The 17,240-nt window shown below is 40.1% G+C and overlaps 1 protein-coding gene and 1 pseudogene across 2 annotated transcripts; one reads left to right on the top strand and one right to left on the bottom strand.

The window, feature by feature from the left end:
* Positions 1 to 1,205: 1,205 nt before the first annotated feature.
* LOC125522203 (putative gamma-aminobutyrate transaminase 4) lies at positions 1,206 to 8,347 on the bottom strand (annotated as a pseudogene). Its single transcript, XR_015610239.1, has 18 exons — positions 8,225 to 8,347; positions 8,039 to 8,126; positions 6,709 to 6,781; positions 5,702 to 5,799; positions 5,452 to 5,544; positions 4,587 to 4,660; positions 4,393 to 4,431; positions 4,186 to 4,274; positions 4,036 to 4,112; positions 3,896 to 3,970; positions 3,628 to 3,675; positions 3,440 to 3,522; positions 3,268 to 3,355; positions 3,098 to 3,176; positions 2,916 to 3,009; positions 2,705 to 2,783; positions 1,614 to 1,729; positions 1,206 to 1,509 (listed from the first exon to the last, which is right to left on the bottom strand). The product of XR_015610239.1 is annotated as a putative gamma-aminobutyrate transaminase 4 (transcript).
* A 6,448-nt stretch (positions 8,348 to 14,795) lies between these two features.
* On the top strand, positions 14,796 to 16,994 carry LOC147960430 (uncharacterized). Its single transcript, XM_087533347.1, has 5 exons — positions 14,796 to 15,075; positions 15,175 to 15,389; positions 15,536 to 15,722; positions 15,812 to 16,424; positions 16,577 to 16,994. Exons 1-5 carry the CDS (start codon positions 14,796 to 14,798, stop codon positions 16,992 to 16,994), a joined length of 1,713 nt encoding a protein of 570 aa, XP_087389473.1.
* Positions 16,995 to 17,240: the final 246 nt, after the last annotated feature.

Here is a 17,240-nt window from a genome sequence, read left to right as displayed (position 1 = left end):
TCGCGTTGTTTCTTCAAATTTATTATTTTATAATTTCATGAACATTTTAAAATTGGTGAACGTTTTTTTAACATCACATGTATTTTAAAATCGTGATAATATTTAAATTAGTAAATATTTTGAATTCATGAGCATTTAAAATTTTTGTGATGTTTACAAATTAGTGAACAAGTTTCTAACTCGTGAATTTTTTTAGTTCATGAATAATTTTCAATTCACGAATGTTTTCAAATTATAGTTCCAAATTCGTGAGTATTTTCAAAATTTACTCTTTTTTTTCAAATTTGTGAATATTTTAAATTCGTAAACTTTTTAAAAGTTCTGAAGCTTTTGAAAAATCCATGAACATTTTTAAATTCATGGACATATTCTAAGTTAAACTAAAACCGACCAAAAAAACGGCGGTAATATATAAAAGGCAAACACTAAAAGCCACTGCTAGGCATCGGTCCGTCTATCTGAATCGCTTAATCTGTCGCCCCATGGGCTGTTAGATGAAGGAGGTTAGCGCCATTGGATCGGTCAGCGAACATGATTGTCGTGGCGACCGGCTACTGTAACACACCTGGCTATTGTCGTGAAACAATTTAAATGAATTCAGTACATTCATCAAAAAGATGTGAATTTTTCCTAAAAAAATGCGAACAGTTTTTGAGAATTTAATGAACATATTTACAAAATTTTGTGATCATTTGTTTGGAGACATTGAACATTTCTTTAAAACAAAAACATTTATTTATATTTTTAACATTTTTTGAAAGCATGATATTTTTTCAAATGTCAAAGATCTTTTTCAAAACATGAACATATTTTGAAATTGTTTTTATAGAAACATGGACATTTTTAAGTATGTGAACATATTCTGAAAACTCAAACTTTTTTCCAATTTGAATATTTTTTGAAATCACATACTTTTGTTCAAATATGTGATTTTATGAAAAGGCAAATATTGAAACAAAAAGGAAGAATAAAAATAATAAAAACTGACAAAAAAAGAAGAAGCTAAAATTAAATCATTTTAGGAACCTTCGAGAAGATTCCCAAAACTGGTCAGCAACTGGGATACCAAAGATGGAGAAATAGTAACCTTGGTGGTAGAAGATGAAAATTTAAGATCAAAAGTATATCAGTCTTTGAGCTTACTAAGATAAGTGCTCCTTGCAAACTTATTTTTCAAGAGGCCAAAGATAAAATCTATAAATGGATAGTCCACATATTTTTCATATATATTCTTCAGAGAATTAAAACATACATTCTTTCATGAAAAAAATTACATTTTGCGCTCTTTTAGAAAGATAATAGCCTTATTTTGGCACAATAAGATAAATATCTTAACAAATTATTTAAAAACTCAACACCAAGGGATTTATTCCATGCATAAACCAATATCATCGCCGCAACCTTGCGACCATTATTATGCATTACATATGCTAACTACTTCTTCTTGGCTTTACACTCTGCTACTCTTGCCTCTGTGACCTTTAGGGCTTCTCCATATATGCTCACCAGCTGAAAACCAATTTCATTATTATGAGTAACGACATAGCAATGATGCTTTCATCAATAATCGTAAAAGAAATACACATAGGCTATGTTGTGAATTTTATTCTTACTTTATCAATTTCTTCAAGGGTTATTATCAGTGGTGGGGACATCGCTATCAAGTTCCCAAGAACCTTAACCACCATACCACGTTTCTTACACTCCGCCCCAAAGGTTTCACCTATGCCTGAAAATGGCCAATAGAATCATTAGAACTTACTATGTGCAGATGTACAGTAATAGGCCGAGTTAATGATGCATGTTCAGATGAAAAAAAGGATTTTACTTGCCCTACAAATATTGGGGCCGAATCTCATGTTGGAAATATAAACAACAATATAATACGTCGTTCCATTCTGTAGACCACCATCAATATGCTATTGACATATGTCTGATGTAGAGAACATGGAAGGAACAAATAAATCATATGGATTCACAAATTTATAAAATCCTTTAATCATAACCCCTCAAACTTAAAAACAAAAGGAGACTTATCTGACATGAACAAACAAAAGTGCACTAGTATTTTGTGCAGCACCCAAGTGAATTAAAATCACTCAAACATAATTCTCCGTTGGTCGCGCTAACATAGGTCACCATCTTTAGGATTTACCTCCTTTCCATGGAAAATTAAAGGAAACTTGAGGAGTTACTTGGGGTTCAAAATTTACTCCCCTAGAAAATTGGCTTGCATTTTGTCCAAGAACATGGTTAGGCTTTACTCCCTCCTTTTAGGTTTACAAAGCCAACACACATTTTGAAATTTTATCTACCAACAATTAAACAAATAATATATAAGTTGTTGGGCATAAAAATTCCTTCAAGTGGAAACATTTTTCAAATGCGAATTCAATATATATTTTATATGACATATAGTTATTGTTTATTACTCAAATTGATGATCAATGTTGGCTTCAAAATGCATGCGAGCCTTGTAAACACAAATGAGGTAGTAGTAACTTGGCATCTCAATCTACTAACATAAAGCTTCAATTTAAATAGTTGGCATGTACTTATAAGCTAAAGCTTGTGTGAAATACACATAACATATTTTCTAACCTAAGGACACACATTCTTAGTTATCATCGTGCTAAAACTCCACATGACATTGGAGAAAAGACGATAAATGGCTAAATATGAGCACGTAGCTACTAGTACTTACCCCACTCAAAAGGGAATAAATCATATGGTGATTTGTTGTTAGTGAACTCTGTTGCTATCAGCAATCCTACACCACGGGTCTGCATACAAGAGTACACTAAATAAGCCATGTTGTTACATGTTTAAATAAGGCAGGTAATTTGTGCATGAGGAATGGGTGCATTAGGTGTAACATGGAAATGTTTGATAAATATGAACATGTAGATGAATACCTCCCAAATAATTGGACTTTCCGCTGCAAAGGCCTTGATCCCCTCCTGGAATCTTTGAGCAACATGTGATACATGACCAGGAATATCTCTTTCCCTAGCACCAACATTTTTGCAAAAAATTCATTAGAAACAAATGTCCCTACAGTGGCTACATATGTTTTGAGAACAAAAAGGGAGTGCACCGATAAATTTTTAATGCTTCTAAAGCCACAGCACACGAAACAGGATGTCCAGAGTATGTAAATCCATGAGCAAATGTACCTATGATAAAAGGCAATAGCTCAACATGTCTTCATTTCTTAAAACTATATACAGAGAAAATGATTACTTCATATAATGGCATTTAACTTACCAAGCTTATTGCTATGAGAATAAATTACATCTGATATTTCCCGGCTAACAAGTATTGCTCCAATGGGGGCATATGCAGAAGAAAGAGCCTATCACAATGGATTAACAATAATCATCTTGTATCAGAGCACACATATTCAGTGGTGCTGGTAGTTTGGTACTAGAGAACTCACCTTTGCCAAGGAAACAAGATCTGGCTTGATGTCATACAAATCAGATCCAAACATAGCCCCAACCTTCCAAATCCGGTAATGACCTGGAATGGATAGTGGTAAGTTTAATACTTTTCCGCTAGAAAAGAATAGTATTGTTTCTTCAACACCCTATGTCTCACTCGTTGAGATACAAAACATCAACATACCTCATCAACTATGAAAAGAATGTCATGCTTCTTAACAACTTCTTGAATCTGTTGACAAACAACCAAATAACACATAATGAACATGCATAATGCAATTTTGATGTCGAGTGAATAGTAGAACACTAATCTTAGCAACTCTCTGAGCAACTATAAAAATTTCCACATATGGATAATCTTAGCTCGATATTTCAAGGTGACATTAAGTAAATGAATCTATATGGATTTCTACATGGAAAATACAACTTTGTCTTAGAACATGCATAACCACCTTCTCAAAATATGTTTTTGGAGGAAGGATGACACCACCAGCACCAATTACAGGTTCAGCAATGAAGGCAGCGATCTAAGGGGAAAATAGATATGATTAGCAAAGTGTGGTATCAGTTATAAGCTTTGAGAGAGCTATACCGTGTCTGGTCCTTCTTTGAGGATCAGATTCTCTAAATTATTCGCAAGTCTAGTTGCGAATTCTTCTTCTGTCTCACCTGTCACCCCAAAAAAATCAATTCATAAGAAAGTTGCACTAGGTTAATCATAGATCAAAGTTTCAAGGTGTACCAGGGAGATGGAAACGCCAGTAGTGAGGGCAGTCTGTGTGTAGAACAAAATTTCCTGGCAGATCAAAGTCTTGGTGCAACGTAGGAAGACTAAAGATGGATAAGGAATCAACAAAAAATATATAATATGAGCTAGTGATTTGAATATTAAATTTCTTGTTTGGATATATTTTATTTCAATGTTCTTTTTCGAAAGGGCAATACCCACCCAGATAGACTAGCTGATATGTATGTTGTTCCATGATATCTGCAATAAACATTAAGCATGATATTAAAAGCGACTTCTTACAATACCATCACAAGTGTATCGATATGACTGTGTTGGGTGCATTTCTTTGAGGTCTATGAAGATTGCTCTTTATAGAAGATCAATTAATAGAAATAACCATGGATATATCTTACGATTGTGATCGTGCAATGATTTTCTTCTTCTTTGGCCTCCCCAATGCATTGTTATAATACCATACTAGCCTGACCTACAAAAGAATTGAATATAAAAATATGGAAGTGGCGTTATGAGAGCAACAAATACGGGGAATGAACACAATATAATGTTCATGAAATCTGTATTTATTATGTCTCTTCCATCCAACACATGTAAGCAATGGACATAAACATAATGTAGGAAAGAAATTAGATATATAGTGACATTCTAGAAAAAGTACAAACAATAAAGCAATTAGTAATGTAGTAAATAGATGTAATATAGTAAATGGATGTAAATAGATACTATCCTAATATTTTATAATGTCCAATCCGTTGCTAGTTTGAGAAATATAGAGATACTATACTAATGCAAAAGCATGATGTTTGATCTATGTGCAAGTATCGAGTAAACCTTACAAATTACAATCTTCCCTATCTATCGGAATGTTACAATATTTCATGAAACATAAAAAAACTTGTGAGTGATTCGAATTAAACTTATGCACACAGATATCTATAAGATATATACATTTGGTAAGCCTTTTAGAAGTGAATCATGCCATCAGTATATAATGTGTAAACCAATGTGTGGTTCTACAGGCCAATGATTACATATGTTACTTTGGGTGAATTTTTTGCACGTATCATCTCCATTTTCAATTATGATTTTAGCCTAAATCATTTCTACCATATCTCTCAACAATTCCTCCTTTTTTTTGCACAAATTCAATTTTGCACTTAGAAGTTTCAGACTGTAACTCGACATTCTGGTATGTCTTTTAACTGATATAATTATTCCTTGTGTAAACTGCAGGACTGGTTGGTACTTTAACAATATTACCTGAGAGTCATTTGCTTCCGAACCACTGCAGGTAAAGAAGACTTTCCCCATTTGCCTGGCAGTGAAAATGCTAATAAGTTCGTTCGCAAGATCCTGCAAGTAGCAGCAAGGCTCCAATCATCAGTGTTCATAAACTTCCTTGATGTGTAGAACAAAGCTAAGTTAGCTACCACTTGTTCCATATTTCATTGATGTTGCTGTAAGAACAGAATGGAATGAACAAACGATTGATAAGATGCCAAAAATTTACCAGAGAGGGTCTTGTTGTATGGTTATAAAAGGAGTGGTAGAAAGGCAACTTGTTCAATTGCTCTGTTGCAGCTTTGACTAATCGAGGCTCACTACCACCTGTAAAATAGCATTAGTGGTATATAAAACAAGCCTAGTTTGCAGTCAATTATTCATTACTCTCTCTGTTGGATTATGTAAGGCACACAAGCCTTCTAAGATCTACCTTTTACAAATAGTTCAATAATATGTTCATTGTATTACATAATTTGATACACTTCATTCATTTTGAAAAGAATATTTTCTAAGACTGTGGTTCATACATAGAACAAATAATTCTGTAGAATTTGGCAGTCAAAGTTAAACACTGAAAAAGCGTGGGTGCGTATACTATAAAGTGCATGCACTTGATGCATGCCATCCGACAATTTCCTTTTTTTTGCGGATGACAATTTCCTTTTGCTAATGCGATATAAGATTGGAAAATAGATAAAATGAGAAAATGCAACTACAAAATGGAAACCGGGGTTAAAGCAAGTTGTTAAGCTAAAGAATAGCAGTACAACAAATATGGAACCAAAGAGTTCAATTGTATAAGGATGTTCTTCCTATCATAGAAGCCAAACGCTAGAACATATCCAATATTAACTAACTAGCTAGCATGCCAATCTGCCAGAGAGGCACAACGTCAACATCCGCAAGTTACAAATATCTTTGTGCTGGATCTGCATAACTTTTAATCCATCCAAACTAACTTAATGAATCAATTAGGAAATTCTCTTATTTTTTGCACGAGAGAATAGATATTTTCTTCCCATCCCCAGACGCACACTTCCTCCCCTTGCCTCTCCTCTCCACCATCAGGCCAAACTCAAAGACTAGCCTAATGGGTGAGGACGGCCCCACATTATATGTTCTTCTCCCCATCATCAGTTTTTGACGTGGGACTAGACCAAACTAAAACTTCATTGGTGCACTTGTTGTTCGTAACAGAATTATAAATGCACATCCAAAAGCATGCACATATACCTAAAGCTGTAGACAATAATCTTGCAAGGGCATCCAGATACTTGTTCCCGTTGGCATCATAAATATAACAGCCCTGCATATATACGTAACTTAGTAAGAATGCTTGCTACCACCTCCGTTCAGAGCCAAAGGATATCCTAGTACATGTTATGTCAGCCTTCTTTCAGTTAAATGATTTATTAATAAGAAAAAAATCAGTTACTCAAGTGAAAACAGTATAATTAGATTTGGGATGCAAAACAAGTTCAACATTATATTCTGTAAATTAATACTGACATATTCATACAATACTAGAAACCCTCCCTCACCATTACAATTTTATCCTAACAAAAAGAATCCCTTCAGGTTAGATAAAAAACAATGGGTAGTAAAATACCTCTGCCTTGCATTTATATAAACTTGCAAGGATTATGTGCCACACCCAGAGTCCAACTACTATCTACTAAAGGTAAACTGCACGCGGAATCCCCCCACCCCATCGGTTTCCTCCAATTGTTATATCGGCATACCACCTTTTCATTTTGAGCAATCCCGCCGTTTATTTTTGTTGCCCGTGGATGATAATAATAGAATGTTGCTCTCTCTGGAGCTACATCGAGAAAAAAAATCTTAATGTACTTGTTGCAACTAAAAGGCGCGAACTCTATTCCTACTGGCACATTTACTAAAAATATTATGTATAAAGGTATACTTCCGTAATATTGTGTTATTCGGTGGAAAGGAGATATTAGTTGTCACTTATGCTTGTGCTGGAAGAGAATCAGTGTAGAAACATTTGTGTTTTTTGTTTCAATGCATGTGGAACATCTATGTATGAACAAAGTTTATATTATCACTCTTTTATTTCTTTGTCATCATTCATCAATAGTTAGTTATGCTCGATGTTCGTGTCCACTACCTTATTGAACATCAAAACATCTATTTGGTTGCAACACACAGGTACCTTACTAGCAATATTAATAGTATAACCAAGCTTATTTTATAGCTGCACCCAGACAAAACACCACTCTCTTCTCCATAAGCACAACAGTGCCATGCATAGTCCATCTATTTCCCCTGCCGACTTTTCCCTTGAAGGTTTGTCAGGAAACCATTTACCTATGATTATAAAGGTGTTCCTAGTAAAGTTTTACCATAGGATTTCTTTTTGAGGGTTTATGGTAGTCACACAAAAAGGAAATGTTAAAGTTGCAGGTTGAAAACAATGCCCATGCATATATCTAAAGCGTCATCCGTTATCCTCAATCAAAAAATAAAACAAAACATCATCCGTTTAGACGTTCCAAGAGAAATAAACCGAAGCAAAATGCCATATGTGCGCATATAGAACCTCAGATCTCTCGATAATCAATGGCGGTGAGATTGCGGTCTGCCATCCGGCTGTGAACGGTGCCAGCATGGCATGCTCCTTATCAACCCTAGTGAGAACAAAATAAGTAAATCACCAACAACCTGTAAATAATGCAGATCATGCATGCATAACGCATACACTATCAACTATTCTCTCTTATCATACCCATGTTCCTGAACAGATTCTGACCGTTCGGAAGCCACCTGATCGGCCGAGGCATCTGACTGGAGTAGGCCACGAGGAGTCGTCATCTTCCCCAAGATGAATGTTGGCTCTCGCAAGAGTACTTGGAGTAATACATGAGGGGACGCTCACCTATATATAGTGTAGCAACAGACTTGCTAGTTGGCGAGCGCAGCCTGGCAGCAATTTCGTCAAACGTCGCGACGTAGATAGTCTCTGTCTGGTATCTACGTACGCCCACGGCACCTCGGCCTTACCCTTGACCAGCTTAACCGCGATCAAGCCGTTACGTGCACGTGATTAACACTGCTGGCCGCGCCGCCGCTTGACGTCTTCTGATCTTGCTGTTCCGCTCCACATCTTCCAGATTGACGGGGAGAAAATTCTAAGGCCACAGCTACGGCAAATGACGCCGCTCTCAAGTGCCAGTTGCCAGTTACAAATGCACACCTTCATGTTTAGTACTCCCTCCGTAAAGAAATTAGTGATCCAAATGCTCTTATATTTCTTTATACAGGCAGTAGCTAGCTATTTTGCCTCAAGGTTTTCTTTTGAGTCATCAACTAATGAAGTCCATGTCTATTTATTAGACTAATGTTGAATAATCGAGTTTATGCAAACGACTAGTACCTCCACATCATCATCAAGTAATGATGATGTACCTCCATATTTTGTTTCGGTTCCGCTTCCCCACCTTAGTTTGCCTTCTTCAAATCTGAGCCCAACGATAAGTTTCTAGGCGTGTCTTTCTCTTGTATGATTCTCCAAACTAACTCATCATAGATGAAGGAGTGTACGTACAACCACATACCCCATATGTACAACATGCTATGTCCATTGCATTGGAAAACTTGTGTAAAACACTAAGAAAATCCTGCAAATTGATTAAATAATATTTGTCCATGGTGTAATTTCCTAAATTCATTTTTGGATAGTACCATCATGTCTGGCATGTCGATTCAGTCAAAATGGACATATGTTTTGCCTAATTCGTAGTTCGAGCGGAGACGATGAAGTAAAGGAATTGTGAGTTTGATGACTTGATGGCATTAGTGATGATATAGTCCCATGCAAGTTTTCCCTGCAGGATTGGATTGCTCATTTTGTCCCAGAATTGGGCATCTCTATTTTGGTACGGACATAAGTATTACAATTAATTACTACTCTGTAAATCATAGTGTCATTTTGACTACATAGGATCAGCGGCAGAAACTTTTCATCCAATGTGGATGAGTGCAAATTTAAGCCTGGCGATAAGTTTATCAGTATTGTCATTTTCCACACTAATTCATCTCTCGAAACAGGCTCTACCACCCTGCTTTTATAAATAAAGCATGAACCAAAGTAAATAGCCAAATGATACAAGGTAGTGAGACAATCTTCTTACAAAGCAGATCCCGAAGTAACCGGACACCATAAAACACACGTGACTACACTGCAAAAAAGAAAAAAAAACACACACACAGGAAGGCCTTGAGACAATGTCACATCACTCCGTAGGACAACTAAACTCCACGACAACACCCTCAGGAGTGAAATCAATGCTAAGTGTCGCTGCTGCCGAGTCTGAAACGGACAATGGTCTTCACTTGAAATCTTGGCACAAAGAGGAGAACCACAACAACGTCCTCGATAGGAGAGCGATACTCGCGTGCGTCGCCGTTGTCGGTGCCAAAGGACGGAGCTTTCGCCCGATAGCTCACTTGTGCAACCACGAGGCACATAGGACAACCATGACTAGCCCATACTTCCAGATCGAGATCTAGGCATCACCACCTCCATCGACAGAGAGCAAGCCCGAGCCACCCAGAGGTACTACACCCCTCGCCGCCCACACGACAAAGAGGCATAGCCACCACCAGCGCCATGATGATCGCCAGAGAGCCAACCACGTGGATCGCCATCCAAGGATGCACTAGTAGAAAAAGGAGCTTTTGTCCCGGTTGGTAAGGCCCGTTTAGTCCCGGTTTTCGAACCGGGACTAAAGGGTCGGTACTAATGCCTCTCCCCTTTAGTCCCGGTTCTTACACGAACCGGGACTAAAGGGCGCGGCCACGTGGAGCTCCACCTTTAGTCCCAGTTGGTAACACCAACCGGGATTAAAGGAAATTTTATGATTTTTTTTTGAATTTTTTTTGAATTTTTTTTATTTTCAAATTTCTGAATTATTTTAACCTATAGTGTGTAATCACCATCCCTCATCATTGCTCAATTTATCCTCTAATCACCCCTCATCATTCCAAATCATCTAACTTCCTGAACGGTCACCCATCCTCCCACTCCCCCAGCCTGAGCACGCTTAACTTCCGGGTTCTATTCTCTCTCGTTTCCAAGTCTGCACTTGTTGTTTTCCTGACAATAGTAAGATGTCAATCCTATTAACCTTCATGAATTTTGCTTGAGCATGAAGTGACACATTTCACTGTTTGAGTTTGAAACTATTGTTTTGAAAAACAATAATTATTTAGTAACACTAATATTTCTTGAATAATTAATTTGACCATTATTTGACCACAGTTTGACCAGATTTGACCAAAATTCAAAATAACTGAAATAATTATTTAGTAACACTAATATTCTAGAATAATTAGTTTGACCATTGTTTAACGACAGTTTGACCAGATTTGACTAGTAATTTTTTCGATTTTTTCCACTCTAGATCTTAAAAGCCCCATAACTTTTTTTCTGTTAGGTTTTTGAGGATTTTGAAAATGTTTAACGGGATTCCCCCTGTTAAATTCGGATGTAACTTTTCGAGTAGATGATTTTTCATATAAAAAACTTTTTAATCCGAGTTCGTATGCAAAAGTTATGCCCATTTTACAAATCCAGAGAGATTTTGCAAATAAAGTCAAAATTCATATTTGTAAATTTTCCCAACAAGTAGACCACATATCACATGAGAATTTTTTTTTTGACATTTCCATCATTTTCTTTTGTTTTTTCTAAAACTGAAAAGGCGGTCCACGGGGTAGTCCCGGTTGGTGCCACCAACCGGGACTAATGGGCATCGCACCCTTTAGTCCCGAACCGGGACTAAAGGGCCCAGGTGAACCGGGACAAATGCCTTAGCCGCACGAACCGGGATAAATGCTCACGTTAGTCCCGGTTCTTGACTGAACCGGGACTAATGTGAAAACTGCCCCGTGACCAAAGCCCTGTTTTCTATTAGTGATGGTACCACAACATCAGTGTCCCGAGATACCACCAACCATCCACATCACAACACACACAACTCGGTAGGAAGAGCACGGGGCAACTCCTTCCACTCATAGTTCGGCATCAGCGACCGAGTTTGCGTCCATGCCTCCACCATAGGAAGCACCCATGCCTATGTCCTTAACCAGTGCGGTGGACTAGGAAGGGGGACACTGTCGATGGCCTCCGCCGAACAAACATCGGCCATAGCACTATGTCCTTAGCCCAGACGAGCTCGCACGATGCCACATCCGTGGCCTTCGGCGTTAATCCATCCGATAGTGCAACGGTGCCACCGTCACCACCACCGCTCACCGCACGCGCGAGGAAAGGAACCTCCCGCAGGCACCACTCAGACCGAACCAAAGCCTAGCCTATCTGGAGTGACAACCCTGACCCACCTCAGGCCCACATATGGCCCACCCGAGCGCGAGCCCTAGGTCAGAACCACCGCCTTCGTGCATGCAGTAGGAACCATTGGGCGCCCGCCCAGCTCCGTGCTACTGGCTCGGACCCAGAAGAAGGGAGGTTGTCACCGCACCCACCATGCACACCCCCTCACTCGCGCTGGGGCATTGCCATGCACCAAGCCACTTGTAGTTGCTGGAGACCATATCTCAATTGAAGCACAAAATCAAGCCGTCGCCACCACCGTGCAACCCACCCCATTGTTGGCCAGCACCCACAGGCCCGCCGTCAGAGCCCGCCACAAAGCCGATGCGCCCAGCACCAGCGCACCGCCCGCCTGATCCGCCTACCACCATTGTCCCCTTCGCACCAGATGCGCGAATCACCCACCATCCTGTGTCGTCGGCATGGCCATATGCTCTCCGCCGCCGCCCCCAGTGAGTGGCACGTCCTCTGAGATGCGTCGTAGTCTGCACTATGAGCGGCCCGTGAAACGAAGAGCTGCCCCTGCCCCCGCCGCCTATTCTAACCGAGCTTCGCCTGGCGGCGTGGTCCAGTGGCAACGAGGAGGGAGGCAAGGAGGAGGTGCGAGGTGGCGGGACCCCCCCCACACTCTCGCGCTGGAGCGCATAGTCTTTTGCGTGCACGAGGAGTTAATTGCACAGAAGTACCACAATTGGGGCATCACATGCAGATTGGTACCACGATTGCTAATTTTTGCGTGTCAGTACCAACATTGGTCCAAGTTTTTGCAAAAAAGGCTAAAATGCTGATTTATACATATTGACGCTGTATCTGACAGCTCGGGCCCACCCGTCAGGTGCCACGCTGGCCAATCGGCGCGTGCCCGCGCGCTGACTAGGACGAGCCGCTCTCCAACCCGGTCCGGTCGCACCGGTTCGCCCCCACCGCACCATTCCCCTCCCCTCCTCCTCCTCCTCCTCCTCGACTCGAACCCTAGTCCATGGCGTCGGCGACTCCAGCAGGCGGCGGCGAGGGCATCGTCGGCGGCGGTGACCTACCATTTTGGCCGCCTAGCGGCCCGGTTGGTGTCGACGGCGACGGAGGCGACGACTCCAGCTCCGCGTACTCGAGCGACGACGAGGAGGAGTCGCTGTTACTCTCCATGGAGCAGCGGCTGCGGTTGGCGCAGCTGTGGGTGGCGAACCCTAGCAGCAACCATGAGTTGACGCATGGACTTGGCGGCGTGATGTACGTATCCTTCTCCCCGCCTCCTCTGATTTATCCAATTGTGGATTTTTAGGGTTAGTTCATCTCCAGTTGGGGATTAGGGTTTGTTCATCTTTTGTGAGCACTGTAGGACAATTACAGTAACCTAGTAACCTAGTGTAGAAAGTAGTTCAATTACAGTATCAAATTGGGATTAGGGTTTGACTAATTGAAGTATTCTGTCCTTGTCTTTTTCCTTGAATATGCTATTGTGCTCAAATGGTCGAAGCTACATTGATTCATATTCTATCTTATAGGAAAGTTAATTCAATTTTTTCTTGTAGTGTACTGTTGCTCTCCAAATTTAGAGTTATGATAATGAATACATGAAAATGAATTTGTTCTGTAGTTTGGATGAAGACATTTGGCAAGTAAGGATCCATTTTGATGCAAGAGAACCATTGGAGATGAAGCTTTGTAGTTCAGATATTACTTATCTGAATTTGGTTGCAGTGAAACCCAAGGATTTAATGCATATGATTGTTTGTTTCACATTGAAAATCCATCTTTAGGCGAGAAAGGGATGGATTTGGTAGACAGTCATGCAGAATTACAGATGATAAAGAGGAAGCTGCAGGACAAATTGGAGATTAATTTGCTAGTTAGGGCTTGTGCACCCCCTGATAGAGATTTTGAGTTGCAGCAATGTGAAAGGCCAGATTTGTCCACTGTTGTGTACCAAGATCCTGTTGTTTATGATCTGAGTGAGCCTCCTGTCTTAGCTGTTGATCAGCAAGGAGTAGTTTTTGAGAGTCAATGTAGCAGCTCTAGCACACCCCATCCTCCTGGTGTTTGCACACAAGAAAGCAAGAATGCAAATGCCAAGTTGAAAGCTGTTTTGGAAGAAGAAGAAGAGGGATATTAAGGATATGAGGTATATGAGGACAGTGATGCTTCTGCCTCTGATGAGGATGGTCAAATTGGAAGTGTGCCTAATTATATGTGTGATGATGAAGATGTAGAGGTGGAAGAGGGGAAGAGACAGAGAGAGTTAGAAGTAGAAGAGGAAGAATCAGATGATGAGCTATCAGAGGAGGAACCAGTTCTACATTATGAGGGTGACACTTAAGTTGAGGACCCATTTGAGGTATAGGAAGATATGACTTTTGAAGAAGAAGAAGAAGCAAATATAGTTGTACCTGTAAAGAAGCAGAAACTGCCAGTTAGAAGAGGACCAACTACTAGGTCACATTGCAATAAGCTACCAGAGGTTGAGCCTGATTTCAGACTATCATCAGATGAAGAAGAGAAGGGGTTGTTGAGGGAGAGTGGGGATGATGGTTTTCAGCCACTATCATTTGTCCTACCAAAGAAAAGGAAGAGTAGGGCAAAGAAAAGGCCTGCTAGGAAGTGGTACAATGAGAAAATGGAGCAACCACATGAACAACTATGTCTAAAGTTGTGTTTTAGGGATCAACATCAATTCAGATATGCTTTGTTGAATTTGCATATCACTCAGGCCAGGAATTTCAAGTATCACAGGAATTCAGATCAGAGGATAATTGTTGAGTGTAGAGATAAACAATGCCAGTTCTTTATGGTGGCAGCAGTTATAGAAGGGGAGAAAACCTTTGTAATTAAGAAGATGAGACTAGAGCACACTTGCCCTAGTACTACTGAGACCACAAGGGTTAGTGCTAAGTGGCTAGCACAGAAATATGAGCATCTCTTTAGATCTGATATAACTACTGGTATTCAGACTATAATTGATGCATGCATGGAAAAATATGGTGTAGATGTGCCCAAGTGCATGGCATATAGAGCAAAGAACATAGCTATTGATACTGTGTCAGGAGATCACAAGAAGCAATATCCTAGGCTTAAAGACTATGCTCAGACTGTCATGGACACAAACCCTGGGAGCAGAGTAATAGTCACTACTGTTACTCCCGTACCAACTGCAAGAATACCCCACCCAGGTCCAAGATTCCATGCCATGTTCTTTTGCATGAATGGAGCAAGGGAGGGGTTTCTCAATGGGTGTAGGCCATTCATTGGTTAGTTCCTGAACCTTGTGCACCATTTACATATTGTAGAGTACTACATATTGTTTCTCACTTGAATGTATTTAATGTTTGGAAATGTTGATTATGCAGGTGTTGATGGATGCTTCATTAAGCTCACTACAGGTGCTCAACTCCTTGCTGCCACTGGTAGAGATGGCAACAACAACATATATCCACTGGCATTTGGCATAGTTGGACAGGAGGACACACCTAGTTGGTGTTGGTTTCTACACCAACTGAAAATTTGCCTAGGGGGAGAAGTGGGCAAGTTTGTACCTTATACTATAATGTCAGATAGACAAAAGGTATGCGTTTTGCACAAGTGTTTACAGTAGCTTAGAGTTTCATTCTGTTTTGCACAAGTGTTTACAGTAGATTAGAATGCATATTTCATTCATTGGTGCATATTTCTTTAGCTTGTAGCTTAGACTTGTTAAATTGTTTGTGTCAGGGGTTACTGAATGCAGTGAATGCTATGTTTCCAAATTGCAAGCAAAAATTCCGCCTTAGACATTTATATGCAAATTTCCAAAATTTTGGGTTTAGGGGTGAAGATCTTAAGAAGTGCATGGATAATGCTAGCTATGCCTACAATGAACACAAATTTAATATTGCAATGAATGATCTTAGAGCTGAAAGTGAGGAAGCTTGGGAGTGGCTTACTGCAATACCAAAAAAACATGGGCAAGGCATGCATTTGACACAAACTGCAAGAATGACTTGGTAGTGAACAACTTGTCTGAGGTGTTCAACAAGTACATTCTAGATGTTAGGAGAAAACCTATAAGGACAATGTGTGATGGGATAAAAGATAAGCAGATGGTGAGGTGGCACAAAAACAGAGAGAGTGGAAAGGCAGCAAGATGGGAGATAACACCTCATTACAGTGAGAAGCTAGAGGTTGAGAAGGAGAGGGCAAGATACTGCAAGCCAATACAGGCAGGGGTCAACTTATGGCAAGTTACAAATGGGCAGCAAACACATGCTATCAACCTGGAACTTGAGACTTGTGGATGCAGGAAGTGGGACCTTAGTGGCATACCTTGCAACCATGCCATCTCTGCAATAAACAAGGCTAAAAGGAAACTAGAGGATTATGTCAGCAAATTCTTCAAGAAAGATTTTTATGTTGCAGCTTATGAACCAATGATCTTTCCTGTGCCTGGTGAGCATGATTGGGTAAGGACCCTTGGTCCAGACATAGAACCACCTGCATTCAAAATCAAGAGAGGAAGAAAGAAAGAAAAGAGGATCAAGGGCAAATTTGAAGTACCAAAGCCAAAAGACACTTCAAGAATGGGGACCATAACATGTGGCAATTGTGGTCTCCAAGGACATAGGTACACTAACTGTCTTAAACAGTTGAAGCCCGAGCTAGCTTTGAGGAAGAATAAACATGTGGTAATAATTTTTCACCTTCAAATATACTAATGTTTCCTTTATTGTACATTTCTTTCTAGTATTATTAATTGTTTTTCCTTTTCTTTGCAAGGCTACTCCAAGTAACTCACAGCCAAGAGCTGCTGGCCCTTCTACTACACCAACAACAAGACATGCAAGAGTTGCTGCTTCTGCTCCTACACCACCATCATCTAGAAGAAGACAAGCTGGCAGAGAAGCCGGCAAAGGAAGATCTGCTGCAACTACTACACCACCACCATCTGGAAGAGGAGCTGGCAGAGGAGCTGACAGAGGAAGATCTGTTGCAACTACTACACCACCACCATCTGGAAGAGGAGCTGGCAGAGGAAGAGTTGGCACTGGAGCTGGAAGAGGTGCTCCAAGGCCATTCACTGCCCCCAGGCAATATGCCCCAACTTTTGCTAACATTCCTACTGATGGTACACACACTGGATGGATGTCCTACTTCAATGCTAGCAGAGGAAGAGGAGCCATGTAATTTGAAATGATGTGGTGTTATGTTGGTTGAACTTGATGCTGATGCTGATGTGTTGTTGCCACTTGATGTGCTGGTGTTATGTGGTGTTATGTTGGTTGAACTGGTTATTGTAATGTTAAACTTGAGGTGTTGCTGTTGATGTTGCTACTGGAGTCTTGATGTTTCTATTGGAGTATTGCTGTTGAGAGTACTATGCTGTTGAATATGTACACACACTGTCTTTATGTATATGTTGCCAGTTCCTGAATATGTACAC

This window comes from Triticum urartu, chromosome 7A (assembly GCF_056163025.1).
Source record: "Triticum urartu cultivar PI428250 chromosome 7A, HENAU_Tu73, whole genome shotgun sequence".
NCBI lineage: Eukaryota > Viridiplantae > Streptophyta > Magnoliopsida > Poales > Poaceae > Triticum > Triticum urartu.
The sequence above is the reverse complement of the archived record's forward strand: the minus strand, read 5'-3'. Positions and strand labels throughout refer to the sequence as shown.

Excerpts from the sequence above, each read along its gene's own strand:
- LOC147960430 (XM_087533347.1), top strand. The coding sequence starts at position 14,796 with ATGGAAAAATATGGTGTAGATGTGCCCAAGTGCATGGCATATAGAGCA. Across the intron at positions 15,076-15,174 it reads TGGGTGTAGGCCATTCATTG|GTGTTGATGGATGCTTCATT; the intron begins GTTAGTTCCTGA and ends TTGATTATGCAG. Across the intron at positions 16,425-16,576 it reads TGTGGTCTCCAAGGACATAG|GCTACTCCAAGTAACTCACA; the intron begins GTACACTAACTG and ends TTTCTTTGCAAG.